Below are 19434 nucleotides of genomic sequence, written 5' to 3' on the forward strand. Positions count from 1 at the left end.
GTCGGCTACAAATTACGTTTTATATAATTTTAAGGACATATTGGAACATGGGTTTTTACTACTGAGTGCTGTTGTTATATGTACCAGGTAGCTGTTCTCTGGTTACCTTCCCATTGTTCTGCTAATGGGCTGCAAGGGGGGAAGGGAAGGGGTGATATCACTCGACTTTGCAGTGCAGAGTGACTGAAGTTTATCAGAACATGAGTCACATGACTGGGGACACCTGGGAAATCTAAAAAAATCAGTTTGCTCTTTTGAAAAATGAATTTCAGTGCAAGTCTCCTGGAGCAGCACTATTAATTGATGGGTTTTGACAGTATCCCATTTATCAAAGGTCAACTTTTAGTGGTTTTAGAGCTTTCTTAAACTATGTTTAAACTCTGTTTCTCTAAAATTACAAATGTTATGAAAATGAATAAAATATCCAATTATAAAAAGAAACAGAAAAAAGTGCTGAACAATCCCGAAAAAAAAAATCCTGAATATCTTTAAACCTTTAGGGTCAGGGCACACACGCAGATTCAGGGAGATTAGTCGCCCGGCGACAAAGCTCCTCTTCTTTGGGGTGACTAATCTCCCCGAACTGCCTCCCCTGTAGTGATGGCCGGATTTATTCGCCAGGCGCGAATTCGTGTTGAATTTGCGCGATTCGTTGCCAGCGAATAAATTCGCGAAACGCCCACAAAAATTCGCCAGAAAAAATTCGCTGGCGTCAAAAAAAGGGCGCCAGCATCAAAAATGAGACGCCGGCACCGTTTCGCGAATTTTTCTCAGTTTCGCAAATTTTGCACGAAATTCGCAAATTTTCTGGCGAAGCGAAACGGCGCTAATTCGGCCATCACTACTCCCCTGCCTTCCCGCTGGCTAAAATGTATATCGCCCATGGGATGGCACTTGGCGAGATTTGTTTTGCAAAGTCGCCCGAAGTTTCCTCATGAGGCAACTTCGTGCAACTTTGCAAAATGAAGTGCCATCCTGCCGGCGCGTTTGGGGAGATCAAGATGGCAAGCTCCTCTGAACCTTTACTGTGGCACAGTGAGTACCATATATCAAATGTGTCATTTCTAATTATATTTGGAGATTGCTGCCTTTTATTGCACACTGCATGGTGTGTAGTCAATTCTCCATTTAGTATCAAAATTATCTCATCCTGCATTCTGATAAAGACACTGATCGCCTAAAATTACACACACACACACACACACACACACACACAAAAAGATTTATCTCTGTTTCATTACTCACAGAATAATCGTGCGAAAACACTTAGGGGCAGGTTTCTCAAAATGTGAAATTAGAGCTTGTTGCAAAAAAACTCACCCACTTTTTATATTCATTCCTATGTGATTTTTAGAAGCATATTTATCAAAAAGCAAACACTAACTTTTACCATTGATAAATATGCTTACAAATCCCATAGGAATGAATAAAAGTGGGTTAGTTTAATATTTAATATGCTTAATATTTCTAACATTAATCAAATACACAAGTGTATTTAAAATGGTTGTAAATCCAAATATTTTACATAATAAAATCAAATGTTAAGCAATTTTCCACTTTCACTATTTGTTCTGGGTATGTATGATTGCAACAATGTAGCCATAAGTCAGCTCCTAACCAGTCTCACCAAGAATCTAATTTCCAAAATGCTTTTTGTTATTTCCATGTGAATAAAGCTCCCCCCATTATCCATCTAAAATGTCTTCTAATGCACTTTTAAAGAGTAATCATGTCCCCTCGCAGGTGCCATTAGGCCAAAGGCAGACAGAGTGTAGACTTTACTGCACTCAGTTGCATTTTTTTTTCAGGCTCAGAGAAGCGGATATGCTACGTCCCCCATCTCCATTGATTTGAATAAGATCCACTCAGCAGATCGGAGGCCTGAAATGCCTGGCTGAGAGCAGTGGTGCTAATGCTCCTTCTGCCCTTGGCTTTAGGTGTTGTCTCTTACACCTGCACAACTTAACTGTGTCCCATTGTGCATCCACAATTGCAGAGCCACACCACTATATTTGGCCATGTGTCTTCCATTCCCTTCATTTATCTCAACTAGGAACATTTACAGAAGCCCAGGATCCCAGTTTCACTTTCAGTGAGTATGCTCCTGCTCACTGATTAGCAAGATGGATGCTGGGAACAGAAGAGACACAACTAATAGTAGGTCAACACTGATGGATAGCTCTGCAGTTCTGTGCATGGCAAGTTGGCTGTACTGGTACTAAAACTAAAATTTGCCAGGGCATTTTTGCTTCCCCTTTAAATAAAGATCTAGAAGACATATCCACTTAAAATGCCAAAACTGCCTCATTTATTAATCAAAAAATAGCAAAAAATTACAAAGGTAAATAAAAACGAGGTAAATAATCACCTTAAATTAAGGCGAATACAGATTTTACACCAAATAAAATAATACTCCCTCCAATTTTGTGAATTCCCCTATAATGTTTCACAATTTAGTGTTAGTATCATCAGCAAAAACAAAGATAACTATAACCTTAATGTCATTAAAAAACAAGTTGAAAAGAAAAGGATGGAGGACTGATCCCTGCGGTACTCCACTAACAACACTAGTCCAATCAGAAAATGTACCATTTACCACCATTCTTTGTAATCTATCTTTCTTTATCAAAGTATACAACCCCTTTAAAACTCTTTACTTGAAAATTGCCTAATAAATTATTAACTTTCAATGAAACTCACTTTTAATGACTACGCAAATGTTTGAGGGAGCTACTACACTTTCAGAGTTTCTTTCTGTGCTTTTGGAAAGAAGTGCTGGCCAGAGACCTTATTTGTTAACTTAATTATGTAAATTTTGTAAATTTACAAATATTCATTAAAATATCCATTCATAGCAAATTCTGCACAGAACCTTACTTAGCTCCTTTTTTTTTTATATGGGAACTGCTATACTGTTTTCTCTGCTGATATTAAGATCATCTTCAGTGCATAGATATCCCACATGTTACAGGTTAAAATATCATAAGAAATAGTAGGTTTCCACTCAGTTTATTTTTATTGATCGCACATGACTTTGGGTCATAGTATAAGGGTCATTTGGAAACCATTATGTGCTTAGGTAGAGACTCAAATCACAGCAATTTAAATATGTAATTGAAGGAGGTGCAGAAAGAAAGTAAATGTGTATAACTGGACTTACCTGGTTGGTATTTTAATTTGCAGATACCTGTCAACAGCTATGGCCAGCAGGGAAAGGATTGAAGCGTTGGTTAATATGATTATGAGGCAGCATATAAATAAGCACAAGTGGAAATGAAAGTTTATTTCCAGGCTAAGAACAATAGCCAGTGGCATGACTAAGAAACCTACTGCTAGGTCTGCCAGTGCCAGAGATACAATGAAATAAAAGGTTGTGTTTTGAAGACTTGGTTTTAATCTAACAGCCCAAATCACAAGAATGTTACCAAAAACTGCTGATATTCCAATCACGGTCTCCACTCCGATATAGACAGCACTGTAAATAGCAGCATCTGAGGTTTTATTTGCCATTTTCAGAGATGGAAGATAAATTAATGGAATTCCCTCAAGCTCTACAAAATCAAATGTGAGTAGAATAAAAAAATATGGGAATGATGTGGGTAGGCTTCTCATTCTTCCATGGTGAATAATCTTTCAAAACAAAGTTCAAAATATATTTATCTTCAGTTCTGATTTAGAAAAAAATCTCCTGTTGAGATGATGCTTCTCTTTTCTTCTAAAATAAATGACAAGGCAAAATCCTGATGCTATTAAACTTCCCTCTAAAAGATGGGGGGAAAAGCTACCATTTAGGATCTATTACTGTACTTGTGCAGGATCTAAACCTCAGACACTGTGTCTTTAGCGAACCAGTATAGTCTGAAGACGGAAATGAGTGCTTCCTTTATTACTTAGAATAGATGTTTTTTTACAGATAACACAGTACCTACTGATCATCTGAGTCCCCTAAGCAATGCCCCCTTGCCAACAAGTAGAATGGGCACCAATGAAGAAAAGAATTTCCTATTGATGCATATTCCTGACCATATCCTGTTTTGCCGAAAATCTCAACCATAATCCATCCACAAGGCCTACTGATCAGGGTTATAGTTTCCATTTAAATACCTGGAGGTCTAGTGTATGTATACATTTTGTAATTTAAGTAAGATATAGTTAGTTATTTAACTCTTTATTATTCTTTAGCAAGACATAGCCTTCCATTTTGTCCTGTAATGCTGCAAACTGCACAGCCTGGTGCATTTTTGCATTTTATTGCATTTTCAGGTCTGCATAGGTGTTGTTCACTTGTTTCTGTTCATAAGACAGAGGTGCTTACATAGACTGGGATATTCCCAGTCTCATACTTTCATACATTAAATTAGATTAAATTTAGATTCATTTATGTAAGGTCTGTTCAGCTATCAGGATTTGAGAGCTGTAGTTCATCAGTCATGACAGACATCAACCTGCCATCCTTTTCACATCTTTTAAAAAATTCAATGTATGGCACAATTATTCCTTACAATATAAAAGTGACACTGAAACATAAAAATAATGATACTTTATTACTGTATATGGACATTTATCTAAATACTTGATTAACAACTCCATGTAAGACATTCCTATAACTGACTGAATATCAAATTCAAATATCAATATCAAATTCTATTTCTAGGATCACTTTTTAAAATCAAGCCTTCCCAATGAACTATTAATTCCTAGATTGACAATGTAAATGCTTCTCTAAATGTGTGTTTGCTTTTCACATGAAAAGTATGTACCCCAACTGGCAGATAGGTAGTTAATAAAAAAAAAAAAAAAAAAGGTTGAACTCGATGGACATGTTTCTTTTTTCAACCTTACTTACTATGTTACTATGTTACTATGTAAACATTTATACATTTTTAGATATATCAACATTTGATCTGTATTCAAAGATCTATTAAGGTAAAGGCGATTTACCATAATATACAATATAAATAAGATCAAATTGACTTTGCAATCATTTTATATAAATTGTGTTCTGTGGAAAAAGCAAGTACAGACACATATTTATCACTTGCTCAAATACATAAAATTAGATTCAGATTAGCACCAGATAAAGTGTCAGTAGAGTGTGGGAAGACCCCAGTAGAAAATCCGCTCTTGTGTGCTACAACATGAAGTGCGTAAAGTACCCAGGGATTGGATCGGGATTGAAGTATAAGGGTACATACACGAGTGGACGTGGAAGATGCAAAGCTTGTAATGTGATGTTTATCTCAGTAAAATTCAGTAGTAGCTATACTGGAAAGAAATATTTAATCCCACAGTATTGTAATTGTTATCTAAAGGGGTGTTTAATTTAGCTACCTGTCAATGCGGATCACAGTATGTGGGCCAGACCACGCAGTGTGGGTACAAGGATCTTAGAGCACCTTTTGGGTATGGAGGCGATACTAAATCAATTAAAGCTAGCCATGTACAATCTTGACTAACATCGTGTTTCAAGTTATAGATAAACCTCGTAAAGATATAAAGAAAGGGGATATTAATAAAAGGTTGTTGGCTAGAGAAGTATATTGGACATATCACCTGAAAACAGGGTTAACTGGGTCGGCGGGACACTGGGAAAAAACCCAGCAGCCCCGACCCAGACCCGCTCCCTGCCCGAATCTACCACACTGCCCCTGACCTCCCTCTCCTGCCCCGGTCGCTGCAAGAAAAAAAGCTCCACCGGTGATGGGGGAGGGTTTTTTTCAGGGTTGGGGTGTTCCCCAGTCCGACCCAGCCTGTTGAAAACTATGGAGATATGAACCGTGAATGGGAATTATTGTTATTATTGATGTATGCTGTAGATATATCTTTTACATTTTAATGAATATACATTCTAACATAAATATACATATAATAAATATACAAACATATATAAAAATACAAACCCTTTAGAGGAACATTAGCCCCATTTTTTGTACTGCCCTATATGGATTTTAATGGATTTAAATCCTTGTGTGCAATGAAACCATTTGTGCTTTTGAGAATGTGGCTGTTGGGCTACGAAACCTGTCAATTGTATGGTTCTGAGTTATGAATATGATCCTGAATGGCTCATGTTCTTAAATGGATATTTATTAAATAAAGAATGGAGTTTTAGTTTTATCCTGGCTTTTGTGGTGTTCTATGATACACATTCTTTGATTGCCCAAGATCAGATGCAAATGACAGAACATTGTCAGAGAGGATCCCAGAGCAACCTGTCTTATTTAATGCCTACATTAAATGAGCTCTCTAAGGCCTTTAGAAAGAAGATTATAGATGCCTATAAGTCAAGACATTACCCAACAATTGGACATCATCCCAGTGGCCAGGCAAGGCTTTCCCAGCAAGTTCAGATTGAAAAGAGAATGCAGGGTGTTGAAATAAGTCCCTAAATAAGTCATCGCAGCTATGGCCACTAGTGACAAAAGATAGTTATTTGTCCACAGTAACAAAAGACCAAAGACCTTAAAAAAACAGAGAAAGTCGAGCCAAGGGTATACTTGCATTTTGCACAGAAATATTGTTTCTGTTAAAGGAGACATTTTATATAACCTTGATGTTAATATATATTACGCATCCTTCCTCAAAACATGTAATGATGCATAAAAAAATGCTTTGAAAGCAGTTTACCTCCTTAAACTGTCATGTCAGAGCTTCAGAGAGATCCATTCTGCTCTGTGTCTGGGCTGAAATGAAGAGTGGGAGTGTCTGTTCATTCTCTCACAGGAAGTGGTCACAGCCCTGACTGACAGGCTGTAACATCATGCTGGTTTTTACAACAAAACAGTACCTGTATATTTCTAATTGGTACAGAAATGATTAACCCAGTTATTGACATTAAAACATTGTTTATTGTTTTCATATTTTTTTTAAAGATATTTGCTTACTAATAATGGCTGCCAGTGATGAAAGCAGGTGATTGGAAAAAAAATAGAGCAGGGAGACTAGCAATTGGCACGGAGGCAATCAGCAGAATGAACACTGACAGAGGAACTAAATAGGCTGAGAGCAGGACTGGAGATAAGGACTTTGCATGCAGGCAATGTAGAGAAACAGCCCAATGTGCACTGACAGAGGAGCTGGGCAGCCAAGATAAGGACTGGAGAAAAGTAATTTGCGATGTAGGGGAACAGCTGAATGTCCACTGACAGAGGAGATGGCTGGACCAAGAGCAGGACTGGAGAGAAGGACTTTGCTATGTAGGGAAACAGCTGAACAGGCACTGACAGAGGAGCTGAACAGGTCAAGAGCAGGACTAGAGAGAAGGTCCCAACATCATCAACAGCACCGCCCACACATATGCCCTTCTCTCAGTGGATGCGGCTCCCCAGCAGCAAGAAGCCTGTGGCCCCAGCTCAAGTCAGAGCTTAGCAGTGAACTGGAGGGGCAAGAACAGTTACTGGCAGATTTTACAGTATTTCGATCCACAAAGTATAAAAGAAATCACATTTTCTTCACACTGGCGCAAACTATAAAATTCACAATCGCTATCCTACTGTCATGTGAGGTGCATTGGGTTCACAAAGGCAAAATTCTGCACTTTGCAAACATTTATTCACATTGCGAACGAATAGTGAACAATTTTTTGCGTTAGCCACGAATATTACATTCCCCCATATACTGTATGTAGTATAACCATTGTTATCAATGGAATTTAAAATACACTTTATCTCCTTAGCAGGGCTGATTTAAAGAAGTGGTTAGTTCAGAGCATAGATGCCATTGGTTAATCAAGCATCCACTAGTACTTAGTTAGAATAAGGATTAGAACAATGCAAAATGAAAAAAGCATTTTACAGGAAAAGTTCAGTGTGAAAATAAAAACTGTGTAAATAGAAAGGCTGTGCAAAATAAACAATGTTTCTAATGTAGTTAGTTAGCCAAAAATGTAATGTATAAAGGCTGGGGTGACTGGATGTCTAATATAATAGCCAGAACACTACTTCCTGCTTTTCAGCTCTATAACTCAGAGCTAGTCAGCGAGTTGAAGGGGGGCCACATGGTACATATCTGTTCAGTGAGTTTGCAATTGATCCTCAGCATTCAGCTCAGATTCAAAATCAACAGATATGACCCATGTGGTCCCCCCCAAGTCTCTGATTGGTTACTGCCCGGTAACCAGGGTAACCAGTCAGTGTAAACCAAGAGAGCTGAAAAGCAGGAAGTAGTGTTCTGGCTATAATGTTACACATCCAGTCACTCCAGACTTTATACATTACATTTTTGACTAACTAACTATATTAGAAACATTTTTTTATTTTGCACAGCCTATCTATTTTCCCCATTTTTATTTTTACACTGAACAAATCCTTAGCAAATCATAACAATCATAGCAAATTAAGTACATTGACGGGAAGTATATATCACGGTCCCCAAATCATTAGCAATTTATTGTGTTTATCCTGGAGAATGCTAGAAACTTTTTCATTAGCCATGATCTTGTTTATGTAGGTAGGGATGGTCATGCTTTTCCAGTATTTGTCATAGTAGGAACACAAGTTATCAAAATTCTCCTGTAAAAAAAATAGTATGAGGGATTTTTGTATTTAGTTATGTGATCTGTGGGTCCTTTCTCAGATTTATCTGGGTAAGTGAGTGAATAGTAGTATAAATTCTTGACCAAAAATTTCTGGACGCTAGGGCAGTTCCACCAAATATGTAACATTGTTCCTTCATGACCACATACAACAGTTTTACCAAGTTGAAGTTTTGTTTAAGCGAGTTGGCACCATGTACCATCTAAGTTATATATTCAAGGAGCTATGGAAAGTAGAAGTGCATATTTGTGTAGGGGCCCCTACGGGTTAATCTGCCCTGCAGCTTTAAGGCCCCCACCTTTTTCTTAGAGTGATCTGCCAGGAGAGAATGACACTCCCCTGCTACACTGTTATATAGTGTGTGTAGGGAGTGGCCACTTCCACTTTGGTCTGTGGATGGTGATCCTGCTGGGTGTGCTCAGGGGAGCCTGGGTAAATCGCAGTTGTGTAAGTCACAGTGTAACCCATGCTTCTACTGCTAGCTGGACAGTTTATCTATTTGTGTGCTATGCAGCAAAAATAGGTGTTACATTTGGCGGCCAACGTAACACCTATTTGGGCTGCATAGCACACAAATAGTTAAACTGTCCAGCTAGCAGTAGAAGCATGGGTTACACTGCGACTTACACAACAGATTCAGGGCCTTCGCCATTTGGAAGTGTTCCCTCTATGGTGTAGTGCAACTACATCCCCCAGGCTACTGTGCATACAACAAAAGATGGGCGCCAGGAGGTTCTTGCAGTAAAACAGAAAACGGTTTATTTAACTATGCACAAGGCAAGTGACCACAGGTTTAGTACTCACGCAGGAGCTGAGGCAATAGCACATTACTCACACAGAGCTGCAGGCATTAGGCATTTCTCACAGAGGAAAGAACTCCATTAGGCATTTGCAGTATTCACACACATTCCCTCCTGGAAGTTGTCAGGAAAGCAGCTTCTACCCTACAGTCCCTCTTCACTGAGGTCCCTGACTGGAGGCAACACACAGCCTCTGGGAAGCTACTCCCTTACTGCAAATCCTTGTTGAAGCTTCAGCTGCTCTTTCTCTCTCACCTCTCTGCCTTTCTCTCCAACAGAGATTTTGTCAAGTCTGCCCTAATGTAACTAGTCCTCATTCACGGGGTTTCCTGGTCCCTGACTTCTTCTCCAAAGCACATGGGCCTTTCTGGGCCTAGCTGTACCCAGGCTCCCCTGAGCACATTCAGCTGGATCACCATCCACAGGCCAAAGAGGAAGTGGCCACTCCCTACACACACTATATAGTAGTGTAGCCGGGGAGTGTCATTCTCTCCTGGCAGATCACTCTAAGAAAAAGGTGGGGGCCTTAAAGCTGCAGGGCAGATTAACCCGTAGAGGCCCCTACATTTGGTATCAGGTTTCTTCTGTAATTGTCTTGTTTAGGTCTTTTCCCATGCTTTAGCATAAGGCAGGGAAACAATATTATTTGTTTTAAGAAGTGATAGGTGTCGATCGGAAATCAAGAGTTTGACGTATGGGTACTTCACGCAAGCTATTTAAAAAAATGTATCTTTGTTCCATTGGAAAAGAGAATTATACATTTGTTGGTATCACAAATATTAATGGGTTATGGGCTTCTCGATAAGGGACCAAGATTTAAGTTAAAATGATAAAAATGATAGGTAAATCTAAACTTTTTTGTTGTCCAAAAATTTAAACTGTTGTGGGATAAGCCTTAGTGGAAACAAGGGTTCTCAGTGGTTGGAGAATTTGGCAGAATATTTATTTTTGTCCCATATTGAAAGCTAGTGGACAAGGAAAGGGTCCATGGTACTGAATGTAGAATATTTGGAGTCCATAACAAAGAACAAAGGGATCTTGGGAATAATTGGTGTGCTAATATTATTCGCTCATTCCGGTGGATAAGTGGCGTGTAGATGAATAAGAGGTATCAATTAAGCAGCAATGTAATGGAGACCTATTTACCCATTTTGGATTTAGGAAAATGTGGACTTTCCAAAAACATGCAGCTTTCTGTGGTGAACATGTGACTTTACCCAGAAATACTGTATATGTATATGATTTTGCAGTACCTGAACTGATACAGAAATAATAATTAATGTGCACTACTTTCATACAATGCCCTTACAAGCCACATACTTTGGTAATCCTATGCACAATGGGCATTACACCTTTCAGTAGACCCATAGCATGCTTATTTAGGGTGTTTTATCTAGGTACTTAATGACATGTGGGAGATAACATGCTGCAAAGTGGAAGCTTCGAGGCAATTTAAAAATCCGATAACTTTAACAAAGCATTACAGTCTGGTAGTAGTAGTAAGTCATTTCCCCCGAAGAGGTAATTTTCCCATTTTGCATTTACCAGAATGGTGCTTTAAAAGTTGGTAGAGTACAACTGGGCGTTTTTGACCTTTACAAGTCAGAAATCTCGTTTTTTTTTGGACCATAGTTAATAGTGCAGAATCCTTATGGCAAAGTTCCATCCAAAGTACACCCACACACCCTGGCACTCCAAATGATGTGAGACCCTGGTGCACTGTGAAGAAGGAATCGGCATCCTCACACAAATGAAGAGAAATAAAAATCACTGGCACACAGGTAAATGCTGGCAGGGTGAGATCTTGCTAAAGTTTTATTGCCGTCTGCGTTCTGCAATAAAACTTTAGCAAGGGCTCACTCTGCCAGCATTTACCTGTGTGCCAATAATTTTAGTTTCTCTGTGCAGAATCCAGCATAACCCTTTTAAAATTACCAAGGTATCTGTTTAAGGTTATAGGCTTCCAAACTATTCTAAACATAGCCTTAAAACCGCTAGTAGAGAAATCGTCTTCATTGTTTTCACATGAAAAAATTGCACAAGTCTGCTGACACCAATGAAAGATTACCCAATGCTTTCAAGTGAAGAATGCATTTGAGTCAATTAATCACAATGATTTTCCCAATCAATTGACATTACATAAACCTGTAACATTAAGCAGGAAAAAAATCCTATTTTGGCATTATATTTTCCAACGTGAGGTCAGCACTAGAACTTTCAGTAACCTCAGCCTTGCAGAGGATGTGCATGTTTATAATATTGATGAATGTGTATTTAAACTTCCTTATTTTGAAGGCATACACAATGGGATTCATAGCTGAGTTAAGATGAGATAACAAAATGGTTAGTAAAACAGCCGGTTGGAATGCTGTATTTTCTGCAACACTGGGATAAAAATAGCTTATACAGTTTACAATGGATATGGGCAGCCAACATATAACAAAAAGAAACATGACCAAATCTAAAGATCTTGCTGTTTTATGTTCTTTGCTGTAGTAGTTCTGTTTTCCTTGGTTAATGTTGATGTTGTGTCTCATGTGCTTCTGAATAAGGGAGAAAATCTGTGTGTACAAACCCACCATTAAAAATAATGGGATAACAACCCAACCAAAAAAGCAGAAATAAACCAGAAAGTCCAAGCTCATGACTTTGATGAATTCACACCTCAGATAATCTCTTTCTTTCTCTTCAAGGTTTGATCTATTGTTCCATCCAAACATTGGAAGCAGAGCACCAAGGACAGACAGAATCCAGAAGAAAAAAATACAGATAAAAACTCTCTTTTTTGTAACCACAGTTCTGTACCTGCAGAAGATACAATACAGTAACATTATGTTAGCCTTTATATGTGGGTGTCATAATTTCTTAAATTATTTTGTAATATTATTACAAATGCAAAATTATGTATAAGCAGAACAAGTATAGCATATAAGGGTATATATTTTTTTATAGCATATAAGGGGTATTACAATTATTTTCAGAAACAAACTTAAATTTTAGTTTCTGAAAAAATAGACCTTGGTCTAAATTATCCACATTCTATCTTAAGTATCTACATTTTCTCAGCATCTAGTTGTAGAAACTACTTAAAAGTAAGTACACTTGCGGGCCCCCATTAAAGACATGTACACCTTCAACATATGCACTTTTGTATAGTTGACCTCTTTGCTGCTGTCTTCTACCTGCTTTTCACCTTATGTCGCTTGGCACAGCTCATACACAGGTATGAGATCCGTTATCTGGAAACCCATTATACAGAAAGCTTTGAATTCCGGAAAGGCCATTTACCATAGACTCCATTTTATCCAAATAATTCAAGTTTTTGAAAATCATTTCCTTTTCTCTGTAATAATAAAACAGTACCTTGTACTTGATCCCAACTAAGCCACAATTAATCCATATTGGAGGCAAAATACGTCTATTGGGTTTATTTAACGTTTACATGATTTTCTAGTAGACTTAAGTTACAAAGATCTAAAATATGGAAAGATCTGTTATACAGAACCCCAAGGTCCTCCTGAGCATTCTGGATAACAGGTCCCATACCTGTAGACCAAAAGAATCGGGTACACATGGCACTCTCATGTCGAACTTTGTAAATATGTACCAACAAGTGCAAGCACAATTGACTCATGTGCAACTTTTCTTGGCGATGCCAACTACACTGGAATTTTGGGAAAATGCATGGCTATTGTGTCTGCAAGTACACTTTGAACACTACACCTGCCTTAAGTAAATGACCCCATGTGAGCAGATTTTTTTTGGTGAAGCGAGCTTACATTAAAAGGTCTTTAACCAACATGGTAAAAAGCTTTACCTGCAAAAAGCATATTAAAAATGTAACAAGGTTCCAGGGGAGAGTGCTGGAATCTGAAGCCAACTATTATTCTTTACTCAACTTAAAAAGGATTCCTAATAATTACAGCTACATTATTGCCAACTGTAAATGAAAAGTATTGTTGACAGCTTATGTAAGATGGAGGCAAAGCTGCTAAGATTGCAATTTTGGTCTCTACAAACATCATTGTTAATGTTACAAGTTTTACACAGAAAACGTAAAAAACTATAATGCTGTTTTCATCTTAAACTGGCCACACATCATGTAGTATTACTTGTTCCTGGCTGAACCAAAAGCTTATTGGCATAAATAGATGTAAAAATTGACAGTTGCTTCTACTTATATGTGGTAGGGGCAAAGGTGGCTATTAAAATTGTTTTGGGTGAGGACTGCATCAGTAAGTAATGCTGTATCGTTGTAATTAATATTGGCCAATGTATTGTAAAATAGGTAGTGTTACGATTGGTATCCCAAACCCAGAACAATATCCAAGGTCCCGGCTCAGTCTTCTGCCTATAACATCCACATTTTGCTTTGGGATGAGACCTCCACTACTCAGGTGCCACCAGATCTTAGTGTGAGAGGATCAGGAAGAGAATTCTGGGCAGGCAAGGGAACCACTCGTGCTACAGGAACGGAGAACAGGTAGGTCAGAACCAAAAAGGAGAGGCAGTACCGAATCGGTAGGCGAGAGAGTAGTCGAAGTCACAAAAACACATCAATATCGCAGTACAAGCCAGGAATCCAAGAGAGTAGTCAGAATGTCAATGGTCAAGACAGGCAGCAGACAAGGGACAGGCAGGGTCAACTCAACTTGATTCACAACAAGAAAGCACCCAGGAAATTAATAATAAGACCTTTACGTTGGGCACAGAATTACCATGTAAAAACCCTTTAAATATTTGAATTTCACGCCGGTGCACAATGACGTCACACGCAGCGCCATGTCAAACCCAGGAGCAACACCTGCAAGCAATTCACTCTGACACATCGCACGAAGAGGACGGATGTAGCTGGTGTCCCCGTCGCACCCCCACTAGATCACCAGTGTGAGTCCTCACATTACCCCCCCTCTAGAGAGAGCCACCGGACCAGGGAACCTAGCATGAAACTGCTGCTTGAGATGATCTGCATGAACATCCGAGGCAGAAACCCAAGACCTCTCCTCCAGACCATAGCCCTTCCAATGAACCAATTACTGCAGTTTGCCCCTAGAAAGACATGAATCTACCAACTATGCACCAACTATTCCTGCTGACCTTCAACAGAAACTGGAGGAGGAGAAGAGTGTCGGACATTCCTGGCAGGCTTTAATAGAGAAACATGAAAATAATTAGAAATTTTAAGTTCAGGAGGTAGTTCCAAACAGACATTAGAGGGATTAATAACTTTGTATACAGTAAAGGGACCAATAAATTTAGAACCCAACTTGGCAGAAGGGACTCTGACCAACCTGATTGTGAGGACTCACCCTGGTGGTCTAGTGGGCCGATGGGGATCTTCTCTCCTCAATCACCGGTTTCTCTAAGGCATACGGTTTTACGCGACGTGAACATCGCATTTGGTGTGAATTTTGAATATTTAAAGGGGCTTTGAATCCAAACTCATTGCCCATTGTTAGGTCTAACTTGTTTAGTATCTGGGTGCGATTCTCTTTCTGTTTGATTACAGTTTTGATACTTGCCTGCCTGACTATTCTGAACTCTGCTAATCCTGACACTCACCTGCCTGACTATTATGAACGCTACTGGTATTGCTGCCTGTACCAACCCAAGACTGATTGACCTTGCTTGAACTCACCTGTACCGACCACTGCCTGTCTGACCCTGCTTGAACTCCACCTGTACCAACCCCGCCTTGCCTGACAACGCTTTTCATCTATTCCCTGAACTGTTGCCTTCCGTCCTAATCCTTGGAAAAGCATGTGCCCCTTTGCTCCTTCAAAACATCTGCTTTGCTCCTCTCAAGGTAAGACCTTGTGGCATCTGAGTAGCTGATGGCTCCTCCCGAGGTCAAAGGCGGCTACTTCAGGCATAAGATTGAGCCGTGACAGGGAGCTTAGCGCTTGTTCTGAATTTAGGGAGCCATATGTGACACTGATATTCATCAGCTTTTCTTTTGAGCAGCTACAACAGAAGATGAAGACTCTTGTACCTTCTGACAAATTTTAGACAGATGATCACCCAACAAGTCAACAGCAGGAACGTCAGAAGAACATTCAGAGAATGAAAAAGCTCTAGAGTGATGCCCAAAAGCAGTAAAGAAATGAGACAGACCAGAGGAGCATTATTGTATGCAAACTCAGCCCATGGCAGAAGGTCTGCCCAAAATAAATGATTATTGGAGATGTAACATCTAAGATACTGTTCCAATGACTGAATTGTCCTTTCTGTCTGGCCGTTAGTCTGAGAAAGCTGAAGAAAATGACAAATCAGTACCCATAAGAGAACAAAAGGACCACCAGAACTTTGACACAAACCGAATAAACAATATTCAGTGGGGCTCTATGAAGCTTAAATATATTAGATATAAAAAGCAAGGGGCTTAGGATGGGAAGGCGGGCGTCCTCCATCCTAAATTCTATGTAAGGTGGAAACACATCTGATGCAATTGTGTTTGATGCATCAAATGCATGTATTTACTTGAGTATACAAAATGGACTATTGTTGTGCTGAAAATTTGTGGATTTGGTATTTCAAAATTACCAGCGCTTGGTGTAAAAAGTTTGTACTACACTGTGTGTATTGATGCAGGTCACTGTGGGGACTCTGGAGTGATTGCCCCCAGCGCAACTGTGCAGAAGTTCAAGGAATGGATTTGGATTGCATTCACAAGGTGTGTATATGGTACAAGTATTGTTTATGAATGGTGTCAACACATACAATTTTGTGTCAATTTATGTGCTTCGTTAATATGGATGGACAAATTTGACTCATTTCGCTTAGAAAAAATTTGCCGCTGGTGGGAATTCACCGAAACGCAATCAATTGTTTTAAAACATTTTTTGCCACGCATCACTTTTTTTCTAAATGAGCGTCATTTCCGCTGCAAAACGTATGCCTCTTTGTGAGGCTAAAGAGGGTGGGACATTTGTCCAAACAAGCACATGCATGGTTTCCCTTTCGGTCTTTATGTATCATTTTTACATAACCTCAACTGAATGATTTCATGTTAAAGAGAGTGGTAAATTTTCATTTTAAGTGGAAAAGAAAGATAATAGCAAAGGGGGCAGTTGATATCCTCTGTAATGAGGCTCCAAACAACAACAATTAAATGACCTTATAACCCTGTCACAGTGTCCATAGCACAGTTTTTGATATATATATATATATATATATATATATATATATATATATATATATATATATATATATATATATATATATATATATATATATATATATATATATATATATATATATATATATATAGGAGCAGTGGCCAGCTCCATGTTTTAGCTCCCAACATTCCCAGCTACAACCAGGTGATCCCAGTGGTGGCCAATAAAAATGGCAACTGTGTTTGTGAGTTTTAACCTTGAAAGCAAGCAAGTTGCTGGTAAAACTGAATCCCTGTGTAAAATGGATAATGAAGCAACAGTATTTGTAATGAATCAGATGAAAGTAAGTGTAGGACTGGCCAGACAAGGAATGGCTTTGACGTAGTTGGCCAGCTTGAATATTTTCCAATATGTGGACAAACAGTCGCTCTTTTGTTTAAAGGGGAGGGAGGGCATTTTAGGTAGCTTAATGCACAAAATGTCTTAAAGGAATTGTTCAGTGTAAACATAAAAACTGGGTAAATAAAAATTATATATAAAGGCTGGAGTGACTGGGTGTGTAACATAAAAGCCAGAACACTACTTCCTGCTTTACCAGGCAGTAACCAATCAGAGACTTGAGGGGAGGCCACATGGGTCATATCAGTTGCTTTTGAATCTGAGCTGAATGCTGAGGATCAATTACAAACTCACTGAACAGATATGTACCATGTGGCCCCCCCTTCAAGTCGCTGACTAACTAAGAGTTATAGAGCTGAAAAGCAGGTAGTAGTGTTCTGGCTATTATGTTAGACATCCAGTCACTCCAGCCTTTATACATTACATTTTTGGCTAACAAACTATATGAGAAACATTTTTTTTATTTTGAACAGCCTATCTATTTACACAGTTTTTATTTCCACATTGAACTGTTCCTTTAATATCCTTAGCATATTAATTATGGTTGAGCGCTGAGGAACTTTTGATTTGAATACATTTTGTGGTCAAAGCCTCTGTGCACCGCTGGATAATGGTTTCAAATTTACTGGTGAGTAAAAATTTCCCTCTTTTTGCAAAAGTTTTTATAGTGATTAGTGAGATGTACCAAATTATTTTTACAGAACATGTTAACCCGCTTTTTTCCTGTGGTAATTTTTGTTCCTATATAGTGTAAAGGTGGCAAACATCTGAACTTACCTGGTTGGTATTCTTATTCTTAGATATCTGTCAACTGATATTGCCAGTAAGGACAGAATAGATGCATTAGTCAGAATGATAATTGAGCAGCACACATACAGGCAGACATGGAAGTGCATTTGTGTTTCCATATTCAAAATAACAGCCAGTGGCATAACTAAGACTCCCACTACAAAATCTGCTATTGCTAAAGAAACAACAAAGTAAAACGTGGTATCTTGAAGAGCTGGGTTGAGCCTTACAGCCCATATTACCAGAGTGTTACCCAAAACAGCTATGGCTCCAATTAATGATTCTGTTGCTATGTAGATGGTATTCAAGCTTTCGGCTGTCTCATTACCCATATCTGTTATATAAAGCAGACGGATGCAAAGTCTGATGTGCAGATAAAAAGTTAAGTGGAGTTCTTCAAGAATATTGTTAATTTTCAGTATTTCAGTGAACTCTTATAACTTCTCTCAGTCCACAATAAATTGAATCTACAAAAAATAAAAAAAAAAGGAAAGAGATAGAGATAAACAAACGGCATCATGGTAGAGATACATAAATAATAAGTACATTGTTATTGTAATACAGACAATACACTAGTTAAAAAAGATTGTACCTTTGTTCAGAACTTGTTTCTTCCTGCCTTTACAATGATAGTTATATGACAGAGTGGTGTCCGCTACTTCCTTTTGGCTATTTGTGATATCTCAGAGATGAAGCTGCTGATTTTACTCAGTTGCTGATTGGGGAACATATGGACGTGGGCTGTGTTCCCAAAGATACCACTTACCTTTTCAGTTCTGACTACTGTAACACAAAGGTAGTGCAGAGTAGCAGTTGGTGTTGCCAATAGGTGAATCGTGATCTTCTTGTAGAGCTTCTGCTGGTGTAATAGTAGATCTTGTACAGATTTTGCAGTACATATTAGATGAACTTTTGTTTGCTTCCTTTAATTCTAATTGTCATATAGAATAAAAGAAAAATTTTATGTTTTCGAGAACAGTGGAAAAAACACATTTGATTTTTTTGTTGCAGTGCAGATTGATTTGTGTTTTAAGAAAACAGTGAAGAAACCACAAACACATACTGTATATACTCATGAATATTCTTCATAGATAGACATCAATGGGAATAGTTTCTAACCACTTTATATATTTTCTAAGTTTTAAAGAAAAAGGAAAAATTAAAACTAAGTAAGCTTTATCAGAAAGGTCTACATAAATACACCAGTAAACCCTGAAAGTAATGCAGCTTTGAGTCCTCTGTCAAAAGAAACACCTAATTTCTTTCCTTTTATTGTGTACACATGGGCTTCTGTATCAGACTTTCTTCTTTCAACATAAACCTCCAGGGCATGTGTTTGAACATGTTCAGTTGCTCCTCTCCCCCTTTTACCTCTTCCCTTACCCCCCTCCCTGCTGCATTCTGAGCCCAGAGCTATAAGTAAGCAGGGAGAGACTCAGGAAGGAAGTTATGTCACACCAAGCTAATTTGGCAGCTGCTATACTTAACAATCAGAGAGAGCTTCTAGAGCATTCTACAGAATAAATATAGCTTGCACTATTATGGCTAATCTATTGTTAATAAACTGCCTCGGTAGCTTTCCTTCTTCTTTAGACATTTGAGTTTTCTAGCCTTAATAAAATGAATGGAACAACGTGATTCTCATTGGCGTGCATCTTTTTTTTCTGAAAAAACACAAATGGAAAATTCAGTCACTTTTTTTGTCAATGCTGGAGTTCGTAGAGTTGGATGCATTTGCTGTGAGTCTTTTTTGGTATTTGCATTTTTACCTGGACCTCAAAAATTGAAAACAAT

The 19434-nt window shown here is 38.5% G+C and overlaps 2 protein-coding genes across 3 annotated transcripts in view; both read right to left on the bottom strand.

Moving 5' to 3' along the window:
- adora3.3.L (adenosine A3 receptor gene 3 L homeolog) overlaps positions 1-3510 on the bottom strand; it is a 29223-nt gene extending 25713 nt beyond the window's left edge. For both annotated transcript variants that reach the window (XM_041582076.1, XM_018245706.2), the window contains exon 1: positions 3161-3510. In XM_041582076.1, coding sequence (XP_041438010.1) covers positions 3161-3510 — 350 coding nt within the window. The remainder of the gene's footprint in view (positions 1-3160) is intronic.
- Positions 3511-11505: 7995 nt separating this feature from the next.
- LOC108707494 (adenosine receptor A3-like) lies at positions 11506-18540 on the bottom strand. The gene is made up of 2 exons (XM_041581278.1): positions 17629-18540; positions 11506-12139 (listed from the first exon to the last, which is right to left on the bottom strand). The coding sequence occupies exons 1-2, from the start codon at positions 17970-17972 to the stop codon at positions 11506-11508; spliced, it is 978 nt and encodes a 325-aa protein (XP_041437212.1). The 5' UTR covers positions 17973-18540.
- Between the last annotated feature and the right edge of the window lie 894 nt (positions 18541-19434).

The sequence above is a fragment of the Xenopus laevis genome, chromosome 2L, assembly GCF_017654675.1.
Source record: "Xenopus laevis strain J_2021 chromosome 2L, Xenopus_laevis_v10.1, whole genome shotgun sequence".
Classification (NCBI taxonomy): domain Eukaryota; kingdom Metazoa; phylum Chordata; class Amphibia; order Anura; family Pipidae; genus Xenopus; species Xenopus laevis.